The sequence below is a fragment of the Zonotrichia albicollis genome, chromosome 20 (assembly GCF_047830755.1).
Source record: "Zonotrichia albicollis isolate bZonAlb1 chromosome 20, bZonAlb1.hap1, whole genome shotgun sequence".
Lineage (NCBI taxonomy): Eukaryota > Metazoa > Chordata > Aves > Passeriformes > Passerellidae > Zonotrichia > Zonotrichia albicollis.
The window spans coordinates 10555784-10570013 of NC_133838.1; the positions used below are offsets into that span (position 1 = coordinate 10555784).

The 14230-nt window shown below is 60.6% G+C and overlaps 1 protein-coding gene across 9 annotated transcripts in view; it reads right to left on the bottom strand.

The window, feature by feature from the left end:
• The window catches only part of ADGRB2 (adhesion G protein-coupled receptor B2), a 39913-nt gene extending 27640 nt beyond the window's left edge, over positions 1-12273 (bottom strand). For 7 of the 9 annotated variants that reach the window (XM_074555402.1, XM_074555400.1, XM_074555399.1 and 4 more), the window contains exons 1-2: positions 11376-12273; positions 3812-4613 (exon numbers count right to left, since the gene is read on the bottom strand). In XM_074555402.1, the coding sequence (XP_074411503.1) occupies positions 3812-4613; positions 11376-12251 (1678 nt within the window). In that variant the 5' untranslated portion in view covers positions 12252-12273. Of the gene's footprint in view, positions 1-3811; positions 4614-6761; positions 7780-8494; positions 9695-11375 lie in introns of those variants that run through there. The other 2 variants (XM_074555403.1, XM_074555404.1) reach the window with 2 other exon arrangements.
• Positions 12274-14230: the final 1957 nt, after the last annotated feature.

The window sequence follows — 14230 nt, forward strand, 5'->3', positions numbered from 1 at the left end:
AGGGGTGGCCGTGGCAGCACGTCACCCCCGTGGCTCTGGCACTGCAATAACACTGAGCCCCCGGGCGCTCCGGCCTTTAATTGAATGTCAAATGTAATTTGGAGAAGGAGCTGGAGTTTGCGGCCGTGGCAGCCGGAGAGGCGGAATGTGGCACTGAGCCCTGCCAGCTCTGCAGGGACACCCCAGGCCAGGGCCCTGTGCCCGGCTCAGGGTGAATAACCCCGCTGAGCCACCCCTGGGGATGTGCTGGGGCCCCTGGAGGAGCATCCTGCTTCTCCATCCCATCCTGGATCCCCCTTTTTCATCCCATTCTGAATCGCAATTCTCCATCCCATCCTGGATCACAATTCTCCATCCCATCCTGCATCCCAATCCTCTGTTGTGGATCCCAATTCTTCATTCCATCCTATAACCCAGTTCTCAATCCCATTCTGGATCCCCCTTCTCCATCCTATCCTGCATCCCAATTCTCCATCCCATCCTGGATCCCCCTTCTCCATCGTGGATTCCAACTCCCAATCCCATCCTGGATCCTAATTCTCAATCCTATCCTGAATCCCAATTCTCAATCCCATCATGGATTGCCCCTTCTCCATCGCGGATCCCAGTTCCTAATCTCCACAATGGATCCCAATTCCCAATCTCATCCTGGACCCCCCTTCTCCATCCCATCCTGCATCCCAATTTCCAATCCCATCCTGGATCCTAATTCTGAATCCCATCCTGAATCCCAACTCTTAATCCCATCCTGCATCCCAATTCTCCATCTCATCCTGGATCCCCCTTCTCCATCGTGGATTCCAACTCCCAATCCCATCCTGGATCCCACCATCTGGGATCCTAATTCTCAATCCCATCGTGGATCCCAATTCTCAATCCCATCATGGATTCCCCCTTCTCCATCATGGATCCCAATTCCCAATCTCCATGATCGATCCCAATTCCCAATCCCATCCTGGATCTCCCTTCTTCATGATGATGGATCCCAATTCTCCATCCCATCGTGGATCTCCCTTCTCCATAGTGGATCCCAATTCTCCATCTCATCCTGGATCCCCCTTCTCCATAGTGGATACCAATTCCCAATCCCATCGTGGATTTGCCTTCTCCATTGGGGATCCCAATTCTCCTACCCATCCTGGATCCCCGTTCTTCATCCTGGATCCCAATTCCCAATCCCATCCTGGATCTCCTTCTCCATCCAACCATGGATCTCCCTCCTCCACAGGCAGCCCCAGCCACCACAGGTGTCACCCCTCGGGCACAGGGTCAGCCAGGCTGACCTTGGGGCTGGCACCTGACCCCAGCCCTGAGCTCTTAATCACCCAACGGGGAGTGGCTTTTATAGGGGGGGAAATAAACCAAAACATGAAAAAAACTCATAAAATGCAATCAGCTCAAGCAGCTCCCCTCGGGATGAGGCGATTTAGAGCCCTGCAGCTGTAAGGGACCGGGGATTTACTGGGGGATCTGCCCATAATGACATTTAGCTCCTGAAATAAATGCTAAAGCCCAATGAAATTATCTCTACACCCACCCCCGGCCCGGCCCCGCCACCTAATCTGCCGGATAAAAACCCCACACAGCCTTGTCGGGGATTTCTCCTGCCCACACATCACCCTGAGGCTGCTGAAGGGAAAACATCTGGCCAGATGTGTCCCAAAATCCCCTCGTCACCTCGCCAGGCTTGGCACCACAGGCATGGGCAGCACCGTGGTGTCGCAGACATCTTTTATGAAAAATCTTGGTTTTTTAGGATTTTTCCTCCTGAGAAGCTGAGAGGCCTCAGGAACAAAATGTAAACATCGATTATCTGCTGCTGTGGAATGCAACAGGTGGATCTGTGATCGGCCCGTTGATAGTATAATGTTTTAAAATCATAAAATCCGGGGAATTAGAAAGAAGCTAGACTTGGTGGGACCCCGGAAAAATGTTAAAAATAGACTCTGAAAATGTTAGGCTTTGTGTTTGCCAGATCGTGTGAAATTTCACCTGCGTAAGCAGTATATGATAAATGATATAATTGTTAGATGTGATTATTGTTTAATAATTAAATATAATTATTGTTTAATGGTAAGAAGAATCATGAGAAACTCTGTTAGAAGTTTGAGGGGGAACACGAGGAACCCATGCTTGGATGAAATATATGTATACAACAGAACAATATAAGTTTAATAATTAACATGAAAGTTATATAATGATAGAATATAAAATGTCGGGGTCAGATTTGGGTTTGTACCCCTGACACCCAGAGCTCTTCAAGAAAAGCACCTGCATATAATCATTCTCATGATTATGTGTTTCTGAATGCTAACACCATGTTAGATGTTTCTAATTAATGGCCAATCACAGCCCAGCTGGCTCGGACAGAGAGTCAGAGACAAAACTTTTGTTATCATTCTTTCTTATTCTATTCTTAGCCAGCTTTCTGAAGAAATCCTTTCTTTTATTCTTTTAGTATAGTTTCAATATAACATATATCATAAAATAATAAATCAAGCTTTGTGAAACACGGAGTCAAATCCTCATTTCTTCCCCCAACCTGAGACCCCTGCCAACACCGTCACACCCCAGGGCAAGGCAGATCCTGGGGCCGGCTCCTTTATCCTCAGCCGTTCCCACAATCCCGGAACGAGCAAATGGCCTCATTCCGCCTGGTTAACAGCCCGGCCGTGACATCCTGCCTGGAATAACAAGCGCCCGGGCTGCGGCAGTCAAGGGTAATTTGCCACGGCAAAGGGTCATTTTACCTGCAAATTGTTTTCCGCGTCTCCAGCGGGGCAGAGCGAGTTGGCTCCTGCTCCTGCCCCGTGCCAGGGAGGCGGTGAGTGATGCCAGGGAGCCATGAGGGATGTGCCAGAGCAGCCCTGGCATCAGCCCTGGCATGGTGGGGTCACCGTGGTGTTCCCAGAGATGGCTGGGCCACAGCGAGGGCAGAGCAAGATGCAGCTCCATGGATTTGAACTCATATGGATTCCCTGCTCTATGCAGGGATTCCCTGCTCCATGCTCAGTGTCCCGCTGGAAACTTCCAGCCCTAAGGGAGCACGTTCAGGCAGGATTCATCCATCCTATGGATTCTCCATGCACAGTTCCCTCCTGCCCTGAGGAGTGTGCTCAGGCAGGATTCATCCATCCCATGGATTCCCTGTTCCATGTCCAGGGCTCAGTTGGCACCATCCTGCCCTGGGAGTGGGCTCAGAGAAGATTCATCCATCCCATGGATTCCCTGCTCCATGCACAGCTCCCTCCTGCCCTGAGGAGTGTGCTCAGGCAGGATTCATCCATTCCATGGATTCCCTGCTCCATGCCCAGTGCTCAGTTGGCACCATGCTGCCCTGGGAGTGTTCTCAGGCAGGATTCATCCTGTGGATTCCTTGCTCCATGTACAAAACCCTCCTGCCCTGAGGAGTGTGCTCAGGCAGGATTCATCCATCCTGTGAATTCCCTGCTCCATACACAGTGTCCCACTGGCACCTCCAGCCCCAGGATCCATCCATTGCCCCATTCCCAGTGCCCCACTGGCACCTCCAGCCCCAGGATCCATCCATTGCCCCATACCCAGTTCCCAAACGGCATCCTTCAGCCCCAGGATCCACCCATTGCATCATTCCTTGCCCCATTCCCAGTCCCCATCTTGCACATTCCAGCCCCACAGATCTCACGCAAGCAGGACCCACCCCCTGCCCCATTCCCACCCTCCCCATTCCCCGTGTACCCCACACAGGCAGAACCCACCCATTCCACCAGCACTGGCATCACCCAGAGACCCCCACCACCACACAGGGCTCCCATCCCTGCTCCCCACTCACCGTGGGGCACCTCGGGCAGCTCGAGCTCGTTGGCATTGGCGGGATGCAGCTCGGTGGGGCAGCAGTCGGGCGCGGCAGGCACCGGGGTGGGCGTGGGGGGCCGGGTGCCGTTGCGCCGGGGCACCGGGGCGCTCTCGGCCTGGCAGCTGCAGCCGGCGTGGGTGAAGCCGCAGCGGCGGGCACCGGGTGCCTGCAGGCACTCCTCGAGCCAGCGGCACAGCACGCTGCAGGTGAACTGGCTGGAGTTGTTGTTGTTGATGAGCAGCACCTCCACGAAGCGGAACTCCAGCGCCTGCGGCTCCAGCAGCCGCGGGGCCGCCTCGGGCTCGGCCGCCAGGCACAGCTGCACGAAGTTCTTGTCAAAGTGCAGGAAGGTGAAGGGTCCTGTGCCCTCGCACAGCTCCAGCTCGGCTTCCTCGTCCTCCTCCTCCTCCTGCTGCTGCTGCTCCGGGTGCTGGGGGGTGGGCGCAGGGCTGGCCTCGCCCCGGGGGTCGCAGGTGTAGTTGGCCAGGTAGTGGTCGAGCGGCAGCACCATGGGCGAGAAGTGGGTGCACACCTGCTCCTCCCGGTTGAAGCGGAGGTAGAGCGAGTACTTGGTGGGGTCGGGGTTCTCCAGGGTCCAGGAGCAGCCCGAGGAGATGGTGGGGAACAGGTCCTTGAGGGAGAAGGAGCCGTAGAGGACGCCGGAGGCCAGGGCGGAGCAGGCGCTGGGAGCCGGGTCGAAGCCCCGCGTGAGCCACAGGACAGACGAAATCACAGCCAGTAAGAGGGGACCAGCAGCGGTCATCCTATGGCATTTGCCCTGCGGACAGACAGATGGACACACAGACAGGGGCTTACCAAGAGGTTTGGGCGCTGGGGAGCTGAGCTGGGGGTCAGCACCCTGCCCTGAGCCTGGGGACAAGTGGGGACATGAACCGGGAGGTGACATGGGGTAACTGGGATGCTGTGTGCAAGCAGCATCCCATGTCCCCTCTTGGTCCCTGTCCCCACATGGTCCCTGTCCCCATCTGCCACCTTGCAGCATTACAGGGGACTCCTTGCAGTGCCAATGAGTGCCCAGGTTGGGGACAGTGCAGCACAGAGTGACTAATTCACCCCAAAACCACCACAGCAACATCCCAACCCCGCAGGACCCCACTGCAATGATCCCCCCACCCATGGCTCACCCCTGGCCAAGCACAGCCTGGGCATGGAGCCACCAACTTCAGACAGAGCTAGAAAAACCCTTGGAGCTCATCCTGGAGCATGGTGGGGACAGGCTGGCAGCTCGGGGTGACATTCTGGGGGTTCACAGTGACACTCCAGCAGCGTGGTGTCCCCATAGCTATCCTAAGAACCAAGCACTGGGTGAACAGTCACTGCTCAGCACAGATTTCTTGGATGCCTCTCTGGGAATGCATAGCATGGCCATGAACAGCTTTTTAATACCTCATTAATAAAATAATGCACGCCGTGGCCTTATTAAGCGAGCCCGGAGCGCGGCTCTACAGAGGCCGAGGCCGCCGCGAACGTGGCAGCATCACTCAGCCCGTGCCCGGGGCAAAGGGACAGCCCTGGGGACACCAGGGGACATCCAGGAGGTGGCCACAGGGCCAGATGCCATGGCTGAGGTTGATTCCAAAATCGCTGAGGTCTCCGCCCAGCCGTGTGCTGGGGATGCCGAGCGTTGGCACAGCATAGGGGATGCTCATCCTCGCCCTCAAACTGCAAATCCTGCTCCAAAACTGCTCTCAAACAGCAAATCCTGCTCCAGAACCACCCTCAAACTGCAAATCCTGCTCCCCAAACACCCTCAAACTGCAAATCCTGCTCCCCAAACACCCAATCCTGCTCCCTAAACACCCTCAAACACCAAATCCTGCTCCCTCAAACAGCAAACCCTGCTCAAAAACTGCCCTCAAACAGCAAACCCTGCTCCAAAACTGCCCTCAAACACCAGATCCTGCTCCTGAGCCACCCTCAAACACCCAAATTCTGCTCCAAAACACCCTTCAACACCAAATCTTGCTCTCAAACTGCCCTCAAACACCAAACCCTCCTCCCTAAACATCCTCAAACACCAAATCCTGCTCCCCAAACACCCTCAAACAGCACATGCTGCTCCCAAACACCAAATCCTGCTCCAAAACCACCTTCAAACACGAAATCCTGCTCCCAAATCGCCCTCAAACACCAAATCCTGCTCCCAAACCACCCTCAAACACCAAATCCTGTTCCGGAGCCACCCCTGCCCGAGATGCTGGTACTGGGGCATCCCCGGCTCATCGGGAGGGACACTTGGCCGAGCCTGCAGCTGGAGCCACTCCGGGGACATTAAAGAGCTAAAAATATCCCGGTTCTCATGCAACAGGCTGGCGCTGGCTCCGGCAGCACGGAGGGGAGGGTTCGGTGCTGGCGTTCCCCCCTCCAGGGCACGGGGAGAGGGGCTGGGATGGAGCAGAGCCGGCTGGATCTCCCCGATGCAAGCAGGGCTGAAAGAAAACTCCATTTTCCCGGATTAAAACCCTCCGGTTCTTCTGATCTCCAGCCAGAGAAATGCAACAGGAGAGATCCAAAAGCACCGAATTCCAAGTGCAGCCGGAGCGGGGCATCCCCCAACGGTGCTGCTGGAGAACCTGGGGTCCCCCCCGAGAGTCGCAGCCCCCTCGGAGAGCCGCGAGAGGAGGAGGAGGAGGAGGAGGGAGAGGAGGAGGAGGAGGGAGAGGAGGAGGAGGTCAGGCAGGGACACGCTGCCGCTCTGCAGCGAGCTCCCGGGGCTCCCGCAGCCTGGCAGGGACACAAGATGGTGCTTGCTTCCCTCGCCCAGCAGCAGCAGCGAGCAGGGAGGACGCTCCGGCAGCACCATCCATCCATCCATCCATCCATCCATCCATCCATCCATCCATCCATCCATCCACCCATCCACCCACCCACCCATCCTCGGGGATGCACACAGCCCGCTCCTCACCTCTCCAGGCACGCATGATCCAGCTGTTCTGGGATATGCGGAGCTTCCTCCCAGCCCCAAAACCTCCTCCTGGTTGCGGCTGCCTGAGCGGAGCCACGGCCGGGGCTGCACCGGAGCTCGCTCGGCACCAGCCCCGCTCCCTGCCTGCGCCGCAGTGAAAATATTTCACTGATCTGCGAAGGGGCCGAGGAGATTTTTAACATCTGTGCCACGGAGTCACCCGGCTGGAGCTGCCCAGGGGTCACCATCACCCCCAGCCATCAGCACGGCGGGGACACGGAGCCCTGCGGCGTCACCGTCTGCGCTGCCCGGCTCGGGGGAGCCCAGCCCGGCCGCGGTGCCAGGGCACGGCCGCGCTGGCATCACCCCCGCTGCGCCCCGAACCGCCTCGATCCATGCGGGATGAACCCCCTGAACCACCCAGGGACCCCCCCCTGCGCCCCGCCGGTGCTCCCTGGGGACAGCGATGTCACCCGGAGCGCGGCGGGCACAGCGATGCCACCCGGAGCACGGCGGGCACAGCCTGGCACGCTGCAATCCCTTCCATCTGCCTTTGTTGCCGCCCGAGCGCAGGGAAGGGGGTGGGTTTAGAGCTTTAATTAAAGCTTTTAAAGAGCCATCACAGAGCTCTGGGAAAGCGGCCGGGCGGGCGGAAGCGACAGCTCGGGCTCGCCGCTCTCTCTCCATCCCTGCCTCGCATCCCTGCTGGAATTTCGCTCCTGGAAAAGCAGGATCAGAGCGCGGCTCGGCTCTGCCCGGCCACGGCACGGCACTGCTCCCCGTGCACAAACAGGTTGTTTCCCTGAGGATGTTTTGCCTGGATTTTGGCTGGATCCCGGTCCAGCTCCATCATCCCGGAACGGCAGGAGCGCAGATCGTGATCAGGAAAAGCCGGGGACAACCAGCGAGTCCCCAAAAAAGTGATAAATGTGCAGCACCAAAGCATCAATAATCTGAGAAACGATTAAAGGAGATTTGGGGGTGGGGGGATGTGGTTTTTAACCCAATCGTTCTTTTAACAGGCTGTAAAAAATACAAAATCCATGGGGAAAAAAAAAAAAAAAAGACCTGATCCAGGAAAATTCCTGACATGAGCATGGCTTAGGATAAAGGAGTAAAAAGTGAGGAAGGGCTGGTGCATCCTGGGTGGTTGATCCAGCATGGAACAGCCTCATTTCCCTGCCGAAAGGAACAGGAACGGCAAAGCCGTGGGGCTCCATCCCATGGGATGCCATCTGTGCCCACCCAGAGGTGACAGTGACAAACGCAGCGCCACAAATTCCCACTGCCCTACAACCCCCGGGATTCAAAGGCATCCAGGGAATCCAAAGCTGCCCCAAAGCTCCTCCTGTGAGCTCCCAGCACTTCCACCAACACATCAGCACCATTCCTGGCAAAAACTACTGCAATCCCCCCAAAAACATGAATCCCTGCTCGGCACACGCTTGCACACGCGTGTGCGCACACAGACACCCAGCGGGCGCAGCGATCTCCCAGCTGCTTCCACCCACCCTGGCACAATTCCCTCAGCATCCAGGAGCACGTTTCCCCTCCCTTCCACGATTCCACGTCTCCCTTGTCCCTCTGGCTCCCCGGCGTGCTGCCACGGCCCCTCCTGGAGCCGGCAGGCTGGCAGCGGTGCCGCGCTGTAATTAATGGTGCCGCTCTGCCAATCCCTGGCGCGGCCTCGCGAGCACTGGCAGGCACAGGCCTCTTTATTTATTTTACTTAACTGCTGTTGGTGAAACTCCACTCCAAAAAGCAAGGCCGGGAGACAGCGCAGAGAAATCTCCGCCGGGATTGGGGATTTGCTGTGCCAGGGAATGGTGGGTGCTGCCTCCCCCTTGGACCTGCACAGCTGGGGGGGTCCCTGGAGGCAAAAACCCCCTCAGCTTCAGGGGCTGCAGCAGCCCACGGTGCTCCCACAGCCTCTTCCAAGGAGTTTCTTCCACATCTTTGGGATGTGAGCCCCTCTTTTCCATCAGCTCCATTCTGGAGGGCTGGGAGACCCAGGAAGGCTCCAAAGAGGGGTTCTGTTCTCACCCCAAAAGGGGATTTTTTTTATACCCATTATCTCATCCAGATCCATCCCCACCATGATCTTCTGAGGCGCTCCAGGGAGAGAAGGGACCTGGCTCCATCCTGCTCTTGGAGGACATCAAGAAGGAACAGAGAGGAGCAGCACAGGGGGGACACAATGGCCCTCGTGAGCAGCGAGGAGCTGAAGAGCTTCTGACATTTGGCAACCGAGCCAGGTGGCTCCAAGCCAGCCTTGTCCCCATTAGAGGACGGGCCCGTGGTAGGAAATGAGTTTGCAGGGCCTCAATCCAAGTTCCCATGGAGAAGCATCCATGTGGAGGCATCACAGCACCGCAGAGCTGGAGCATCATCTTCCTCCAGGAAATGGGGAATCCATCCTGCAGCTCCCATCCCATCTGAAAATCCCCATGGGATGAGGGGAAGTGGCAGCAATGGGGACACCCTGGCTGGTGGAAATCCCATCTGATCCCACAACGGTGAGCTTGGTGCCAGGGCAGAGCTCTGCACCAGCGGGGAGAGCCGGGCACCCCCGGTGGCATTTCCAGCATGGCAGGGAGTGACTCCAGGCTGAACATTCCACAGCCAAAGGTCCTTGGAGGTGTTGAGAAGAAGCAGAAGGAGCTGGGAAGAGCTGGCAGCGTGTCCCAGCCGGCTCTGGAGCCCCTCTGCCACGCGGCTCCCAGCTGGAGGGCGAGATCCCGCTGTGCCCGCTCCGTGCCCGTTTTCTCTCCAGCACAGCCCGAATTTGTAGGATCCTGGCTCCTTGGATCAGAGCTGGGGCCGGTGACAAGGCTTGACAGGCCTGGCAGAGGAGCTGCTGCCAGGCTCCGTGCTCTGGCACAGCAGGGCTGGCACTGCCACACGGCCAGCCCCACATCCAGTGCCACCGTGCCATCACCAAGGAGCCCTGCTGGTAGCGGGGAGCGGACCCTCCCTGCCAGGTGACAGTGACGGTGACAGTGACAACAGCTGCGCCACCCCGCTCCTCCCCATGCGAGCCCACGGAGCCTCCCCACGACCCCCCTCAGCTCAGCACGGCCTTCAAAGCAGGGACAACGCTGTGCCCAAGCCCTGGGGACAACCCCAGTGGCACAGCTCAGAGCCAGCCCCGTGCCACCCGCTCCACGTGCGCCCCGCACTGAACCCCCGGCCCCGGCCACCCCGGGGCCACCTCCCCGCGTCACCGGCGGCCCCGGCTGCCAGGCGGCGGCCAGCACAGCCAGCGGTGCCATGACCTAGAAAAGGGAAGGGTTGTTCACACGCCGCGCTGCCGCCAGTCCCCCCCCAGCGCCGGCTGCGCAAAAACCTCCCCCGTCCTCAACAAGTGACACGCGCGGGAGGCGCACCTGGCACCGCTCCGTGCCACCGCTGCCAGGGCTCGCAGGTCCCCCCGGAAAGAGCTGCGGGTCCCCCCAAGCTGCCACCTGCGTGCTGCACGTGCCCGCGGTGCCCACGTGTGCCCTCCCGCACGCCCACGGGCCCCGTGGCACCCCACGCTGGCACCGAACAAAGCCCCGGAGCGCAGGGGAGGGCTGAGAACCCACCCACGAACCCACCCACCCACGACATAGGCTTCACCCACGCAGCCCCCGGGGCCCTGCCCCAAGGGTGACAATCCCCGCCGGGCACCCACGCTGGCCAGGCTGGCACAATCCACGCGTGTGCCCGCAGCGGGGATGCCAGCAGGGAGCCCCGCACCCACGCGTGGCCTTGCTGTGCGACACGCGCCGCGGTTCCACACGTGTGCCAGCGAACACACATGTGCCCGCGGACACGCGTGCAGCCCCTCCGCCGTGGGGCGGCCGGAGCCGGGCACGGTTTAACGGGAGGGAGGGAGGGAGGAAACGGCGCCTCGAGGGGGGCACGGGGGTCCTGAGGGGCACCGGGGAACCGGCAAAGCCGAGGGGAGAACCGGAGAAGCGGCAACCAGCGGGGAGGGGGAGCGGCAGAGCGGGAGGAGGAGATCGGGAGCCCCGGGAGAACGGGGAACCGGCAGTACCGGGGGAAGGAGCGGCAGCCCCGGGAGAACGGGGGAGCGGCACCCCAAGGGAAGGAGCGGCAGTACCGAGGGAAGGACCGGCAGTACCGGGGGAAGGACCGGCAGTACCGGGGGAAGGAGCGGCAGTACCGGGGGAAGGAGCGGCAGCCCCGGGCACGCCGCGGCTCTCCGCCAGCCCCGCTGCCGAGCCCTCCGCGCCGCCGCAGCCCCGCGCAACTTCCCGGCAGGGCCGGGGCGGCCTCGGGGACGCCGCTGCCCGCGCCGAGCACCGGGCACGGGGCACCCGCGCGGCCGCAACTCCCGTTCCCGCAGCCCCGCGGCCGCCGGGGCAGCAAAGTTGGGGCGGGAGCCGCGGGGGTCCCCCCGGTGGAACCGGGGCTCTACCAAGCGGCAGCACCGGCCGCCGCAGCCCGCATCGCCGGCGAGCTGCCGCCCCCGCTGCGCCGCGCCGGGGGGGAGCGGAGCCGCCGCACCGGGGAAGAGATGGAGGAGCGGGGGGGGGGGGGAGTTCACTGATAACGGGGGGGTGCCGGTGCACCGGAGAGGGGGGAGATATCAGATTGTGGCCGCCTTACCTGCGCTCCGTTAGCAGCGCGTGTAGCCCCGGCGCGGCGCGGCGAGCAGCGGGCTGGCCATCCCCGAGCGGCGGTGGCGGCGGCGGCGGTGGCGGTGGCAGCCGGTGCCCGGGCGCGCCCGGGGGAGCGCGGCGGCGGCGGCGGCAGCGCGCGGGGCCGGGAGCGGGCGCGGGGCCGGGAGCGGGGCCGGGAGCGGGCGCGCAGCGCGCCGGGCCCCGGTGGCGGCGGCGGCGGCGGCGGATGCGGTGGGGAGGGGAAGGGAGAGGGGGGGGCTGGGGGAGCGGGGGGCGCGGGGGCGGCGGCGGCGCGCGCCGCTCGGGCACTTGCTGCATGCGCCGGGAGCGGGGCGGCGTGCGACACACCGGGCACCGGGTGTGTGACAGCACCGTGTGTGTGACAGCACCGGGCACCGGGTGTGACACACCGGGCACCGTGTGTGTGACAGCAGCGGGCACCGAGTGTGTGACAGCACCGGGCACCGAGTGTGACAGCACCGGGCACCGAGTGTGTGACAGCACCGTGTGTGTGACAGCACCGGGTGTGTGGCAGCACCGGGCACCGGGTGTGTGACAGCACCGGGCACGGTGGGGACCCCCCCTGCTCCCTCACGGTCCCCGCTCCACCGCCCCCGCCGTGTGTGGGCAGGGGGAGGTGACCCCCGGGTTCTGCTCCTGCCGCTGTTGCTGGTGCAGCACTGGGGGTGCGGAGATGAGCGGTGCACACGCACACGGGGAGGGTGTCGTGTCCCCAAGCCCCCCACCCCAGCCGTGTCACACGCGTGGAGTGGCACACGGGCACTGGGGAGTTGTGGCTGAGTGTGCACAGCTGGGGGGGTGTGAATGCTCTGCCATGCACACATGTGTGCAAAGCACGCATGGCTCTGTGTGTGTGTATCCCATGTGTGTGTGTGTATCCTGTGCGTGTCCCGTGTGTGTCCCGTGTGTGTCCCCACATGTGTGCAGGCCTCGGGGAGTTCTGCAGGGATGCTCAGAAACAGGGCTGTCACAACCACAAATGGGACACGCGTGAGGGTGACAAGCAGCCTGCCAGACCCCCAGGACCTCGGGGGGCTGCAGAGCTGCAGTTTCACACCCAGAGAGGGAGCACAGGCAGGATAAACTTGAGGATTTGATGGTCCACGTGCGACTGAACCACTCCACTGCGGCTGGGATCCTGCTCTGGCTGGCAGGGGATGGGGTGTCAGGGCCACGGAGCCCCGGGCATGCAGGAGGAGCTCAGCAGGATGCAGCAGGGCCTGGCTGCCACGCTGCGGGAGCAGCGCAGCTGGAAATGCAGCACATTCCCTCTGCTGCCTGTCCACCTCTGCCGGACACATCCTGCCCAGCGCTGCTGCTGCCAGCGCTGCTCTCAGCCCAGGGCTGCTCTCAGCTGTCTCAGCTCACAGCTGTCCCCTGTCCCCTCCATCCACGCTGGACACCATGGATGGACAGGCCAGGATGCAGCTCTAGCACAACTGTGCAGCATTCTGAGGATCTGTGCTCAGCACCAGCTCTGATCCACCCCAGTGCTGCTTCAAGTGTAGGATCTCATCCACCCCAGAGCTTTGTGCAGCTCAGCTCCTTCCCTTCCTGGCATTCCTATGCCAGTGCTGCTCTCGGCTGTCTCAACTCACAGCTGTCCCCTGTCCCCTCCATCCACGCTGGACAGAAAGTTCAGGATGCAGCTCTAGGACAACTGCTCAGCACCAGCTCTGATCCAGCTCGGTGCTGCTTCACGTGCAGGATCTCATCCACCCCAGAGCTCCGTGCAGCTCAGCTCCTTCCCTTCCTGGCATTCCCTATTCCCAGCGCTTCCCTGCAGTCTCTGGGTGCCTGACCCAGCGTCCCCAGACAGACACTCGTGCCCTGCAGGTCAAGGCTGGGAGGAAGCAAACCAGCTTTTCAGGCTGGTCTTTATCCCGAGGAGAAAAGCAGCATTAGCTCTGCTGGAGCTGCAGGATATTCGCGGCCCTGCCTCTGTAAATACAGCTCAGCACAGCTCTGTGGATGAACAACCCCAAAATTCACGGCTCCCTGGGCCATTCCTGGCTTCCCATGAGGTGTTTGCTGCCTCAGCCAAGCAGCCCAGTGTGGGTGAGGGAATTGGGGGTGTCCAAAGGGGTCTCCTGGACCGGCTGCCACTGCCCTCTGAGGAGTGCTGGACACAGTGTGGGATTGGTGTGGGATTGACGAAGGATGCAGGATGCAAGGTGGGATTGGTGTGGGATGAAGGATGCAATGTGGGATTGATGGAGAATGCAGGATTTAATGTGGGATTAATGGGGAATGCAGGATTTAATGTGGGGTTGCTGTGGGATGCAGGATGCAAGGTGGTATTGGTGGGGGATTGATGCGGAATGCAGGATTTAATGTGGGATTGATGGGGAATGCAGGATTTAATGTGGGATTGCTGTGGGATGCAGGATGCAAGGTGGGATTGATGGGGAATGCAGGATTTAATGTGGGATTGCTGTGGGATCCAGGATTTAATGTGGGATTGCTGTGGGATGCAGGATGCAAGGTGGGATTGGTGGGGGACTGATGTGGGATGCAGTATTTAATGTGGGATTGCTGTGGGATGCAGGATGCAACGTGGAATGCACTGCAGAATGCAGCACAAGATGCAATATGGGATGCAGGGTGCAATAAGGGGTGCAACAGTGGGTGCAGCACAGGTTGTGGTGCAGGATGGATGCGATGCCCATGGGGACACCCCCAAAGCTGTGACACATCCTGGCTGGTGTCACCCTGTCCCACAAGGCCACCACCCCCTGTCCAGCCCAGGAATCATTCCCATCCTCCCATCCCTTCCCTGCCAAGCCCCCTCAGCCCCAGGAGGGCAAAGAGGATCTGGGG